Here is a 15224-nt window from a genome sequence, read left to right as displayed (position 1 = left end):
TTCAAGAGATTGAAAAGAAAATTTCTGTAATTACCAAAGCAACAAAGAGTTGCAAAGTCTCAAGCAAACTACAAGAAAGAGATCAGGAGTCTTTATTAAATATGTAGGAAAAGGAAACAACAAATAAATTATCAGCATTTTTTATGCATTAAATTTTCTCAATCAACTGGATTTCTTTTATGTGAAGTACTTGCAGAACTGGAACTCGAATGAATGCATTGATTTTTTCTCCCTAGGCTTTCTTGAAGTAAATTCCAGCTTTGCCTGCTTGAAGGAGTACTTCCTAACTGGCATATTACAAACTTTCCGCTTGATGTCATTTTACTCTAGTCAAGTTCTGGTGGTAACTTTCCCAGAGTTGTCAAATGGAACAGCAGGAAGATTGAGCTAAAATCAAGGAAACAAAAGTATACAAAAATGTTAGCAGTAAGATTTGCATTATCTTTATTATATAGAACCAGCGCATTTGTTCTGGACAGGTTCTGGGAACTGGCTGTGGACAGAAATGAAAACAAATCTCAGCAACACTTAATATAATTTTGAAGCTCAAAGTAATTTTTTGGGGGGAAAAAGAAAAAGGATTCTTTTGATGATAAACTTCTGTTCAACAGGTATTAATTATTTTTCTAAGGCAAAGTGTGATTTTTTTCAGAGCTGCAGCTCTTACAGGCATGAAACGGAAGCTATCTCCTGTTCTTTAACATTTTTAGAGTGTTTACCTTTGTTTAATTTTTTTCTTTTATCAGTGATACAGGTAAAAACTGAAATTATGTGTTGTACTTATGCCATAGCATGTCTCTTTAATAAAAAGTAACTGTAATATAAACCAAACAAAACTATATGCTAGTTATAAAATGTCTTTTTTTTTTTTTTTCCTGAAGAAATGTTACAGTTTTAATTGTAAATTCATTATTCTCCAGTAGGTAATAATGCAAATCTAATGGTAATTGGAGGTACAACATAAGGATTTTGGTCATTAGTTTTAGACAGCATCACAAAGTATCAAAGTAGTAGTATCAAAGTATCAAAGTAGTAGTAGCTACTACTTTGAAATGCCCTAAAATCACTGAATAGACCACCAGTCAGCAACCTACCTCTGAACTGTTTGCATTTAATTGTAATTTAGTTGACCCAAATGAGCAGATTGTTGGACATAGATGATCTTCAGAGGTCCCTTCCAATCTCAGTGATTCTGATTCTATCACATCATATAGTAAGTGACAACCATGTGAAAGTGCTTGAAGTATGATGTGGATATTTACTGGAAGTCAAGCATAGGAATTAGCATGGGAGGAATCTGTTAGGATAACAGCAGTTATTTTACTATGGACCTATTTCCTCTCCCTTGAGCCTAACCTTGTGCTTCATAGCATATTATATCTAACCTGATTAAGGCTGTCTGTAGAGCAGAAGTCTTTGCCTCTGTTCCGAAAAGTGCTCCTTGTGTAAGTAACACTCCTACTAAAGTTAACAGACACTTTTTTTGTGAATTCGGTTCTGAGTAATGTGTTAATCACAAAAGTTTCTGAAGGCTGTATCTTTAAATTGTTAGTGTGCTTTAGCACCTACTTATTATTTCACAAAATTCTTGGTTAATCTAACACCCTTGGGCAACTAGTATTATAGAAGTGTTGCAGGTTCCTTCAGAAATACTTTGTAGTGAAAACTTATAAGAATGGAAGTCTTCACACTTTAAGGGAAAATCTAATGAATATATAACAGGCAAGAAATAGCACGTAGTTACTTTCTCCAATGGAAACAGAAACAAGATATGTCTGCCATCAAGATGATGGACTGCTCAGTTATCTGCTCCCATTTGTTCAGAATGTCACACCTGAGTTTATTTAGAACATTTAGAGCATTTCACTTTGCTGACATGGGTTTAATGTATGCATCTTTTTTTTTTTTTTTTTTAATACCTAACTTCCGTTCTTAGAGCTACCCAGCATGGGCTTTTGACCCTTTGACCATGATTAATTAACTAGTACTTGCAAAAAAGAAATATATTGCCTTTGCTTTTAGAACTGTTCATCGACTGTAATCCCTGCTACTTACACTATTCTATTCTTAAAATGGCCATGGATATTAGCATTTCTTCTGAAATCATCCTTACATTCTTTCATAGTGTAAAAAACAAACAAATAAATATGAGGAGCTGGTGACAAAATAGCATTTCCTTTCATTCTAAGTAAAATGATCGTATGTTCATTTTTCACAGACAGAGGTCTGTGGTTTTTTTGTTTGGTTTTTTGGATTTCAAACATATTGTTTGTTTAATTTACAGATCTGCTACTGAACAGAAAAAGGTGGCAGGTAGTTCAGAGAATCTCTTTTCAACCCATTAAGTTTCTACTGCATTAGTATTTTATAAGAAGCCAAAAAATAAATAAATAAAAATCCAACCTTTCCTTGGTTATTTTTTTCTTTTTTTTTTTTTTTTTTGTGTACTTGCTTAGAAAAGCTCATAAATATAGGTAGCAAAGAGGATGTTTTAATGAGACTAAAAGATGGATGTGTTACCTGAATCTTCTGTCATTTCTTTCCTATTGTAACTATTTTTCTAATTTGCATCACTTCCATTACAAGACTGCAACTGTTAGAATTCACAAGGCATTTAGATCTGCATAGCAAGTTTATGAGGTGGTCCAATTTGTGCATTTGAAAACCCTTTTTCAGTATTCTTGTTCATCATCCCATGCTGTTTATTCCTGTGGATCATCGCCCTTCCAAGACACACCAGATATTTTTCCCATTTGTTCTTGTTGAAAGTAAAGCTTTCCTGATTTTTATTTTTTTTTAATCACACACATATATATATATATATTTATTTATTAAGTTTTGGGTTTGTTTCTTTAAGATGGGGGAGGATTTTGCAATTATTTCTAATTGGACAGCTCAGAGTTTCTATCTGTGCTGTGCTGGGGCAGGTGTTTATAGAAAGTTTTAGCAATTCATCATTTCTATCCCATGAGGAAAACTTGTAAAGAGGAGGGTTTTTTTTGTTTGTTTGTTTGTTTGTTTTAAGGATAACAAAATGCTACTTGGGTTACTGCTAGTCCTGCAGCAGAAAGCAGTGAACTTCTAAGGTCATTAAGAAAGGTGATATGATTCATGAGGATAGTGATTAATTTGAGCTGGGTGACAGACCATATATGAGTACTGCTCAAGCTACCTCCAGATTCAGGTTTGTTTTGCTGTGTTTTTTGCACTGTACGTATTGCTGTCATAAGTCAACTTTCTGAAAACTTTAGTAGAACTAGGGGAGTTACACTTTTTTTATGCAGGAAATCCTCATATTTGGGTTGAAAATCATGGGAAAAAATGTAAGTAGGGGGTGACACCTTATGATTCCCAGTGACAGTTACAGGTGCTTTGGGTGCTTCTGCTAGTTGGCCAGCAGTGTTTGTTCTCATCATTTGTAAGGAAGAGTATAATGAAAGAAATAGCTTGTGAATGCCTCTGTCAATGTGTTGAGTCAATAGCAGCTTGGTCTGCTTAGATAAATGGTGTTGTAGCAGTTTTATCACCAAAACTTCTTCATAGGGGTATTGTTTGTGCTTGGTGAAACAGAGAAACTTGAGTCCCAAGATTTCCTTCTAAAGTAATTGTAAAATTTGTCTCTAATTTATATCTGAGACTAACATAGATCCAAGTGGCAAATTGTGTCTACAATGCTTGATTTGTTGGTAAGGATTAACGATAGCTGCTTTTAACCATAATAATAATAATTAAAAACAAAAACAACAAACACAAAGAAAACATTAGTAACAGTTGAAAGCAAAGGGGAACATGGAAATACTACAAGAGAATGTCGGGAGATTTGGTATGCGTCTTGTGAGAACGTTTCTAAACTTTGCTGTTCCTCATGCATCTTTGTGTAAACAATGAATTCATATTGAATACTCCTTGCAGAAGCAAAAGGAAGACAAAAAGCAAAAGGTTAGAAGAAACAAATCATATTTTCAGAGCAATGGTAAGTAAAAACAAACAAACAGACAAAACCCTAAAATTATCCATTTTATGATAATCGCAGTGAATTCTAAAATACATTTACATGTTTTTCAATAACTCCAGAAGAACACTGTCTGAGAACTTCAAGTACTTTTGTCTGCATATTTATTTTTTTCTGTAGCTATAGGCTACGTAGTTATCTGAAGAAAACCTCAGCTTTTGTATCCCAATTTCCTGATACTTGTGCAATAATGAAAATGGTAATTCTGGTAGGTAGAATACATTAGCATTTTGTTTATTGTTTCATGTAACACTCCTTGCTGTGGTAGCTGTTGTAGATTTCAACTGAAAAACAATGCCCCAAATTTGGTCTCAAATTAGCTTATATCACGAACCATTCTGTTAAGTACAAATAGTAAGCTTGACAGTTATATGAGACAATTTATATCCAGGTAATTTCATTGTAGTGATTAAGCATTACATTTGCATTGCTGCTATAGAATCACAGTACTCTCCAAGCCTGACCTTACAAATATCATAAAGGATTTTGTGAAGAAACAAAACCTGGGACTGTCTTTGTATGGCACTATGATAATATATTGTAATTACCCTGCTGTACACATTTTACAATTTTTATGGCTTTATAGCCCCCACAGACCATACATCCTTTTATATATCAAAGTTACATCATTACATGTGCCATCATACTTTTACTGCTTTAATACCAATTAGCAAACTCTTAATTAGGTAGGCCTCCAAGGACCCTGCTTTGTTTCTGTTTTTATGTTTACAACAGAAAACAGACAACTGCCCTCAATCATTAATGAAGGCAGTGCTCATTAGCAGCTGCCTGTGCATCTTCTGTCTCATTTCCACTTTTGGCAAGATCATGCAGGTAAATGTTAGGTTAAGTAGTTTGGATGCATTTCCAAACTGCGGCAACAGAAGTTACCTTTTTTTCCATGGGAAGAATATCTGAAAGCTCTTACTGGGTAGAAGAGCATGTTTCTGTACTGTAAACAGATCTGCATTAAGCAGGTCAACTACAAAGTTTCTCATAAACGCTTTCTTTTCTATGCAGTTGGAGAAGAGCCTACCTGCTATTCCACCAAACCAGTATCTAATACGAAGTGACTGTTACACTAAATGATGATCAATAGACAGTAGAAACTGGCAGCATGGCTTTTCTCTGTAAGAGAGCAAGGTTATTGACAAAAGTTGTTCTTGAGTGATGGGAGATGCCAAATCCATGTGGTGTTCTTTAGATTTAGTATCATTTTTTCTGAGCTTTCATTTTGGTTTTCTTTGAACAAGTGATCACAAATAAAATGGTCTAGTAAATGACTAAGAATGAGAATGAGCCTAATATGTGTAAGCGTTTGATTTGAAATGATAAATGTAACGAAATAAAGCAGATTTTTTTTATCACTAATGCATTTTGTATTTGGAAATTTATGATAGTTGTGGAAAATTCCTCTTTTAGCTTCATATTCAAGAATTTCAAGAAACGTTTGTCAGGTGTTGAGACCTGCTTGATTTGTGTTCAAGTTTGGACAGACTTAATTACTTTATCTGTAGTCAGACTTCTGCCTTCTCTAGGACTTATTGAAGACTGTATGACTACATCTAAGAGTACTGAAGATTTTGTTGAATAGCAACAACAGCAAAAGCAGATATATATTAATTCTTAGATTTCTATATATGAACAATAATCTGTAAAAGTAGAGTTGAATGTAAAAAACCTGTTTTTTCTCATCAAAAAATCTATTCCATTCTTATAATACAGTCATGTTATTTCATTTTGATTTGTGAAATCTTGCCATGTATGACTGTGTCATTCCAAACTTGTGAATAATTGAAGGTACATTCTGATTATAGAAGTTTACTCTGACTCCACTTTGAAAAGCTCTTGAATTCTTGTTAAAAAATGGTGTTTAGCTGGATTCTTAAACACTAGTGTTGGTCAAAAACTCAGTAGAGCACTGCCAAAAACTGTAGACTACAAAAAAAGTATGGAGTTGTCAGCTATGCCTCAGTGTTTTCAGTTCGTCTCTCTTCAAAAGATGAAAAACTAAGATAGTACACTTGTGTTTGTGTGAGAAATGGCGGCTCAGTAGAGCTATGCATACAACCCTAATTACGTTTTTTTCACTGATTTTTGCAATGCTTGAATAACAATCTAAGTAATTGTTTTTTAACATTTTAATACATATATAACAATAGTACTTATGTTTGTATAATAATCACAATTGGATGAAAACTAAAAAATAATAAATGCCTTACCTGGGAAAGAAATCACAGCCCTGTTATAATCTGCACTACTGAATAACTTTATACTTTGCATAGCCTAAGAATTTTTCAGATTTTCAGTATTTGTATTGTAAACGATCCTTTATCTTTTTGAGAAGTGAACATTGTGTTTCTGAATCTTTCTGAATCCTCAACATTAGAATTCCAAAGAAACTGAAAAGCAGATTGGACAATTTATAATCTTGTATGTAAATACTGGTGTCTTCCAGATGGCAATATAATCTGGAAGAAGTTAGATGTATATTATTTATTTGAAATTTGTTTTGGCAAGTGATATTTAATAGTCTTTCACAAAAAGACCATTTTGTGAAGAAAGCATTTTTTTTTTGAATAATAAGAATGAACACCTTTAGAATATTAAGATGAGAAAATCAAGTTCTCAGTAGAATTTAAATACTAACTTCCAACATGGCATTTTCTGTTTCTATCACTTAAAGTCAAGTCTACAGTATTTCATGTGTAGCTTCTGTGTTAATAGACCACATACTGAGTACATGTATTAAGCTTAACACTACTAAATACTAATAATACTAAAACCATAGTATCTGCTACTTTGTAGCGCTGAAGAACAGTAATTGCCCCCTCAACCCTTGAATTGCTGATAGAAATGCAAAGTTACTGTGTCGTTCTAATATTTTGCTTGATATTTGCTAAGACAATTCCATATGAAAACATGATGGTGTTTTAAATCAGCTAAATTAGAGTGGGTTTAAAATAGTGAAGGAACTGTAGAGATGAAAGAGTAGAGAACAATATAAATATCTAAAGATTTGTCACAATACTCGGAATACTCCAAATTACATCATCTTTGCTTTGTCGCTGAGATGATGGGATTAGTAGGCAAATCACATTAAATCAAAATGCCTTCAAGGCTTTTTTTCAAAAGTCAAACTAAAATTTCTGATTCAAATAAATAACAGCACCATTTATATTTGTAGATCAGGTTCTGCTCTACTCTGACCTCTGACTAAACACTGTTTCAGTCTTAACTTATAGAATGTCACCCCTGGGGAAACATTGGACCTGAAAAATAGAAGACAGGAAGAAGAGGGATTTTTAAATGGGTACTCTGCTGCTGAGTCCTGTCTTTGGAGAGAAATGGTATTTCTGTGAATGGTTTTCTAGACTGTTTAGTCATGCAAGGGAAAGGAAGGAGCAAAGAGAAGGGGAAAAGGCTAGATATGTGGTTTTGTCTGTTCTGAATGCCTCTGAGTTTTATTATGAGCAGTAGTTTTTACCCTTGGAGCCAGCTGGAACAGGCCTTGTTCAGCACAGGGCAGCCCAGGCCCCACCTCACAGAGGCCCTGCAGCCCCTTTGCTGGCACCAGTGCACCTGGAGCCAATTCACTGGTGATCTTATAGCAGCTAAAAACATCTGTGATTCTTCTAAAAAAAAGCAAACCCACAGTGCTGAAAAAGGAATGGGACATTTCAGTCATAGCAACAAACTGTGGGTTGGAAATCACAGTGGTGGCAGCTGAAGGTGAGAGGTACACTTACTCTCCAGTTTGGCTGCATTTGCTGCACCTGACAAGGCTTCTGTCAGGTTTTGTATCACACATTTGCAGCTGAGTGATACTGAAAGAAACATTTCAGAGTTGAAACAGAGGTCAGAAGAGCGTAGGTCCTCTTGCTGAGAGCTCAGAGAGAATGGAGCTGTGAGTGCTCTGGTGCCTGAGGAGAAGATGGCTCCCGGCTGCTGCAGGCTCTTAGTGACACGGGCACCCCACTCTGCACTCTGAAATGCTGTTCAGAAACTGGGCCGACTTTGGCCTGAGCATCTACAGCAGCCTGCGTTTCTTAATGCACAAGTGCCTACAGTACCAGGTAATTGTTTCTTGACATTGAGATGGATTTATAAAAGGCGACGTAACTTTTCTAACAGAGCACCAGAGAGAAAAACACTCTCTTCAGCATTTGTAGAATTCATATCTCACTGATTAAATGACCTTGGAAAGCCTTGAAAAGCAAGACTTCTATACCTAGTGTTTTTACTGTCTTATTTGACGGACTGATGACTCAGTTATCTGTCACTCAAACCACAGCATCTTAAACTTTGAAGAAAAAGAGAAGTCCCTAGGAATTACCATGTTTTGTTATGTCTGTTACTAAGAAGGTAGTTTCCCAGATGTTTCCCAGTTGCAATGTTAAAGCAAAGTCTGTTTTCAGTTGTAACTTACTGAAGCTTCATTCTTTGTAATTTTGTAGAACTTGTGTCTAGGCTTGGGTAAAAAGCTGTGACACAGTTGACCCAGTTTGAGATCAGGGCTGAGGTCTTGGACTGAAAGTCTTCTGGTGGTGAGATAGGGACCAAGAAGGTTAGAATTTCAGTTTGGAAAAATGAGCTGTATAGTAAGAGTGTAAAAGTAGATTGAGTATGCATGTAGGGTACTTGCTTGAGAAATTAACACATGAAATTGTTTTCCTTTTCATATCACTTGTTCTTATACACACAACATTGGTTCAAAATCAAGAATTAAGTCTGGATCCTGAAATGCAGAATAAATGGTGAGGAGGGAAAAAAAAGCATTGTTAAACCTGAAATGCAGAATAAATGGTGAGGAGGGAAAAAAAAGCATTGTTAAACCTGAAATGCAGAATAAATGGTGAGGAGGGAAAAAAAAAGCATTTTTAAACCAAAGTATCAGCAGGTAACTATTTTGACCCCTGTTCTACTGTGAAAAATTTAAACAAAACAAACCAACCAAACAATCAAATAACATGCAGGCATAGAAGGGTATTATGAATTATTCCCCTTGAGTGTTGGTTAACCAACTTGGAATGGCTGAAACACACGTGTTGCAGTGCCTGTCTCATATTTTTATGCTGTCAGTATTGGCACCTATAAAGTTTCACACTCCTCCCCTCCTCCAGGATTATTAATGGCACATCATTAATTTTTCAAATACTTTTCTTTTGGATCTTAAATTTAGCACACTTGCTTTCAAATTAGATGTGGCTACTGTTTACATGTGGTAGGGCAATTCATTTCTTTTTTGAAAATGAGTTAGGATTTTATTTTTATTTTTTTTTATTAAAATAACTTTATTTGGAGCAACTATTATGGCTTGGTAATTTATGACAAAAGCCTGGATTTTTTTCAGAGGGGCTGTTTATGAATGTTCTTTTAGAGACCTAGTGAAAAGAAATCATTGTTTATTAAAAATATTCTGAAAGCTTTCCTAACTTTTTATACTTAGACTTTTGGAAACAACTTTGCAATCTTTTAGGATTCTGCCTTCTCATATTTGTATATACCTTGGGAAGTTTGAAAGGGAGTGCCTTCTCTTTATACTAATTCATCAGAGGAAAGACTTCAGATGGTATTTTAATGCAGCAAGAATTCCTACCACACTGATAGCTTAACAAAGAGCTTAACACACTGACATTTCTTCACTTGCCTCTCAGTGTTTAAAAATGTAGGATATCTATGTATATTGATAAACTACAGTAATGGTAAGTATATAAGAGGAAAATCTCAAAAGTCATTGCTAAATTGCCTACACAATATGGATATGTGCATCATTATAGGGCCTGCTACTATGAGCTCATCTACTCTTTTTCTCATGGGAACCTGGCTCATTCAGAGCATACTAAGTGAAGACTGTGTGGAATAATTGATAGTCATACATGAGTTTAGAAATCAGGATGTATAATATGGCTCCAAAAAGAAATAAATTTGTATGCCATATTTAGAGCAGGTATCTGTTTTTGCTTTAACTAATACTGAAGCAGAGCAGTTATCTTTTCTCAGATTGGAAATTTCATATTCTTTAACAGAAGCAAAGCAATCTCTTCCTGTTTCACTTATGTGTAAGCTGGATTTGAAAGGACTGCCATATTTCCCTTATACTATTACAGTTAGTGTTGCAATGAACATTATAAAATACCTCTGTTATTATTTCATGGTGTACATAAACATATAACAAAACCTTAGTTATGGTGAGTAAACTGTATTGATATAAATTTGAATGTGTATGTAGGTGCCAACAGTTAATTTTCAAATATGTAGTAATAAGACCTTTGAGTATAGATAAGATGACATAGTATCTTATCACAGTGAAAGTCCTTTTGTCACCCTTTGATTATAACATAATTCCTATTTATTTCTTTTATTTATTTATTTATTTATTTATTTTTGCATAGAAAATGCTAGTGGGCTAATAAAAGACTTGCAACAGTATAAGGGGAGCAGTTGTAGGAATTCCAAGAAGCAGTCGCCTTCGTAAGTTTCTGTTTTTGTAGCTGTAACAAGGTATTCGGTAGTACCATCTGTTCTTCTGAGAGCTTGACATTGAAAGATTTATCAGACATCAGATTACAAATGACACTACGCTTTGGATTTTCTTTAGTAGATTATGAAAGGACTGATATCTAGATATAGCCCACTCTCACTGAATCTGCTCTTACTTTCGAGATTTTTCCTGTAGGTAGGAAATTGAAGATAAAAGCTGATAGCTTTACAACAGAAGAAAAACATGTAAACATGTTCTGGGTCTTTTAGGTGAGTTAGAGGCATAGAAAAAAAAATATTAAAAACAAAAACAAAAAACCAGAATTACAAACAGAAGCAAAATAATATTTCTGGTCTTGTTTCTGCTGCTGGTTTCTCTTGCTGTCATCAAATAACTAGCTTGGATAGAATCAATAGTTTAAATGCATTAGATGCTAGCACTATGTACAGTGTCTATCTGTTGAGGACACAGTATTGAATAGAAACACAAGGTTTTCCCCCTTTTCCCCAAAATCGTCAAAGAGAGTTTGCAACAGTCAGGTTTTCAGTATGAAAATTTCTTCACAGAACTTCTTGTCTTACTTGTAAAATGTGTACAGCATTTTACTCTTGATGTGGAGACACTGTATTGCTATATAAAAGTTGCAAATGACCATTGTCATATTAACTGATTGAGACTGGTTGAAGTTCAGAATTCCATGATGCAATTTTACCATTCCAAACCAAAACTAAACTTGAAAGAAAAAACTGTTCTCTCCCATCTCTGTAACTCTGAATTAAATTAAGGGAAACATATATTGCTATTTTTTAAGGTATATAAATTATTTAATATTTTATATTTATATTGGAGAGTGGTTATTTACTTTAGATACAATATAATTCAAAATTAAAAATATTATAATAGGGGTTTAAAAAACAAACAAGAATGAACCCATTTTCAGTGGAAGGAACAGAAAAGGGGAAATGAGTAGTAGCAGTAGGTTCTTAGATCTACATGTATACAGGCATTAGTTTTCATTCAGATCCGTGTTTATGAAAAATCATTGCCTAGTAACTGGAGGGTGATTTTAAAGGTGGGCTTCTTTGGTAGTATTCATGATGCATATCTATCTGATGCTAGAAAAATCTCTAATTATACATTTTGTTAAACTGTTTTGTGAGCTCATCGTTAAAATACTGCATGCTTCTACTATTTTAACCTTTTGATAAGGTCACCACTCTTAATATTACTCTTCTGTAATTGAGCACAAACTATCTGAAGGTGTTTTGATTATATTATTTACAGTTTTGGTGAAATGTACTAAATGCATGATTTTTCATCCAACAGTACCAACAGTCTCCTTGTCCTTTCTGCTCCTCTTTCTTTTAAAGTTAGTCTCTTTAATAGTCTGGATAGAAGAAGCTGGTGGCATGGTTCAGTTGTGGAAGAAGTGAGTGGCAGAAAGCCACTCAAGCATTTATGAAGCGGTCTGATTAATGGGTTGCTGAAGGAAGTGGTGGAGTCACCATCCCTCCTTATGTACAACATCCACACTGTTCTTCATGAAGGGGCATCACTGTATGTAGCAGTTTGGGTCTCATTCTGGTTGTCCTGTTTGGTACTATTTGGTTTTATGGTATTTTCTGAGTGTGTCTCTCAAGTATGTCTTAATTTTTATTTCAGTCCCCTGAAAACTTTTAGTGTTAGGAAGAACTAAACTTATGCTTTCTTTCTGGAATCCAAATGGCTACTAGCAGATATTTAGAGAAAGTGTGCAAGAGACAGGACAAAATAAAGTAATCCTTCCTCAGTGGATCTTGTTCAGGTTGTCTGTGCTATTTTATTAGTATTTCTTTAATATTTTTTTTTTTTAGTTTTATCAGGGGAATAAAAAGAGCCTTATGTTAATCAAATAAAACTCTAAAACTTGTAATGTTATTTTAATCAGGCACGTTTTTCCTCTCATTCTGAAGCAGTACATTGCAAGAACTCCACAGTGTTCATTATCTGTATTATCTGTCAATAATAGCCTTCTTTTTCCAGACACCTAAAAGAAACTGCAGAAATCAATCTACATAACTTGACTACAAAATCATAAATAATTGAGCTGGAATAGTGCTCAACCATCTGTCTACTGAATTAGATTACTGGATTCCAAGATGGTGCTTTGAAGTTACTTATGTATAGTTTACAAACGATTCATTGCCGTGGATCAGAGGATGTCAGTTGCAGGGTATCTTTGAGCATGGGGGGAGACTTGCTATGTCTGAGAGCCTGGCAGGATTATGATTTGAATTCTGAATGGCAGAGCTGAGTTGTATTTTCTGTTACTTTGGCTTTAAAACACTGGGATCTTGGCTAGGTTCAAGGATGTATACCAGCAGCTAGAAGGCAAATAGTTCAATGAGAGTATAATAAAAAACAATAAAAAGGAGAATAACTTATGTCTGAGAAGGAAAAGCAAAGACGAAGAAAAAATTTACCAAAGTTGATGCTCAGGACAGATTATGGCACGCTTTTGGTTAGACATTATTATAAATGGTATTAGGGTTTGATGGTATTAGGCAAGACAGGATCTAGCATGCAGCTAATAAATGAAAGATGTGAAATGAAATAAATAAAAAAAAAAGCTTGCAAGGACTGCTATATAGTATGTCAAGAATTGAACCTCATTTGACTTCCTAACAGAGCAATCATTTCTGTACTGCTATGATTCTTATGTATTGCTTGGTTAATTTGCCCTTAATAGATTAACAGTTGTCTATAAACCCAAATGAAATTAAAAAATAAATAAATAAAAAAGTGCATGCTATTAAGGGAGGGGCTCTGAAGCCCCTTTTCTATGTAGGAAAGAACTTATGAATTATTTAAGCCTTTAAATGCCATGGGAATCATACCTTATTAAGACTGAATTAAAAGCAAATTCTGTGATAACATGTGTTGCAGTATAAGCAAACAATTTCTGAGTGGGTTTTATTTCATTCTTTACCATGTTATTTAACAATGTCAGCTTTTCATATAGCTTACCTAATGTGCTGAAGAATAAGCCTCAAAATAAGAGGTATAAGCTTTTCAGCTGTTAGTCTACAAGCACAATATATGGAGAGAAAGCCATTATCCAGCTAAAATCAAATTTGGAGATTCAAGACCGAGGCAAATGGCAGAAAACTTTAATAGCAGTTACTTAAGGATTTTACAAGGGAGTTTCACTATCTTACAACTTTAAACAAATAACAGCAAAGGAATTCTTAGAGAGTGGACTCAAGGTAAACAAGTACAAATGTTGGTGGAGTTCATATAAAGCATCATTGTGCATTTTATGGATGAACTATTTCTTATAGGGCATAATTTTGTCCCTCAAATACTGTTTTGCAAATAGACTTTCAACATGGGATATCACTGAGGAGTTGATATCTTAAAAAAAAATAAAAAATGAGAGAGGGAGGGAGAAATAGAGAAATGGAAAATAAGTACAGGAGAATAACATCAAGTTCTGGGATCTGCTTCAAGAGGAGCAATAAGGCAGACCAAATATTTCAAACGATGCCTTTGACATATATGTAATAATGCTTGATTGTCAACTAGAAAATAATTTCCCTTTAATGAGAATATTCTTTACATGCAATTTATTTCTCTTGTTCTGTTGTAATGATCTGGTCTCCAGATACTATAGGATATATGGCTTCAACAGGAACTGAGTGATAGCCATGGGCAGCTGAATCATCACACTTATCAGTATCTTATTTTCATTACAGCTGAAATTATCTTCATTAATCCTGATAAGTGGTTTAAAGGATTTAATCATAGCAACACTGCAAAGAAAAATCACAAAATATTGTACTGTAATTTTGTACCTTTGCCCACAAATCCATGATCCTATTCATGATTAAACTACTGAACATTTGGTGGCCTGGGGCTCTTTATTCCTGAATTTGGGGTAGCAGTTAGAATCAATTCCAAATGGAGTCCTTATGGAGTCCTTTCTTTTTTTTTTTTTTTTTTCTTTTTCTTTTTTTTTTTTCTTTTCTTTTATTTTACATTTGTGTTAATGTCTTGGGAGAAGACCTTTAAGAAGACCTTTTGACACTTCAGCTATTGAGATTGATGTTGAATATACCTCTTGTCCAGTTAGGAATGAAAGAATGATGAGAAATATAAATGGTGGACACAGTGTCTACTTTTTTTTTTTTTAATTATTACCCTTGCCTTTTGATTTCTGGCAGAACGTTTTAGAATTTTAGTTCATTGTCCCCATCTTTGAAGTGAATGTGCCCTGGACTAACAGTTACAAATTGCTTCAACGTACAGCGTAAGATAACGGAAACAAGTATTGGCGCCACAAAAAGGAAAGGTGGTTGATTTATTTGTAGTCTGTCCTTCTGAGCTGTGGGTTAAATTTATTGCTCTTCTGTGTTTATTTCATGATATTTGGCAAGTCATTAATAGCACAGCTAGCACAGCTCTGTGAATGTGAGTTGTGTCTGAGCAGCCTGGAGGCTCTGCACTGAGCAGACCTAATCATGTGATGGAAAAGCTGAGAGTCTAGCTGTATCATGCTCATGTGGCTAACTGGCTTCTAGCTGGTGCAGAGCACAGGCATGGCCTGTCTGGATTTGCAGGTATGCATAGAGACATGCTCTCTTTTCAGTGGCCTATATGTGAAATGATTATATCATTTTTCCATAAAAGGATACCGTGAGGAATGAGAAAGTCCATGTTATGAGATAATCAGGTATTTCTTACATTTGT

At 34.6% G+C, this 15224-nt stretch overlaps 1 protein-coding gene across 7 annotated transcripts in view; it reads left to right on the top strand.

Annotated features, from left to right (window-relative positions):
- Positions 1-15224, top strand: part of RGS7 (regulator of G protein signaling 7) — a 273357-nt gene that overhangs the window by 66443 nt on the left and 191690 nt on the right. The window contains exon 1 of one of the 7 annotated variants that reach the window (XM_068676306.1): positions 7735-8088. The exons of 5 other annotated variants lie outside the window; for them this stretch is intronic. In XM_068676306.1, the coding sequence (XP_068532407.1) occupies positions 8005-8088 (84 nt within the window). In that variant the 5' untranslated portion in view covers positions 7735-8004. Of the gene's footprint in view, positions 1-7734; positions 8089-15224 lie in introns of those variants that run through there. One more of the 7 variants, XM_068676305.1, reaches the window with a different exon arrangement.

The sequence above is a fragment of the Anas acuta genome, chromosome 3 (genome assembly GCF_963932015.1).
Source record: "Anas acuta chromosome 3, bAnaAcu1.1, whole genome shotgun sequence".
NCBI lineage: Eukaryota > Metazoa > Chordata > Aves > Anseriformes > Anatidae > Anas > Anas acuta.
The sequence above is the reverse complement of the archived record's forward strand: the minus strand, read 5'-3'. Positions and strand labels throughout refer to the sequence as shown.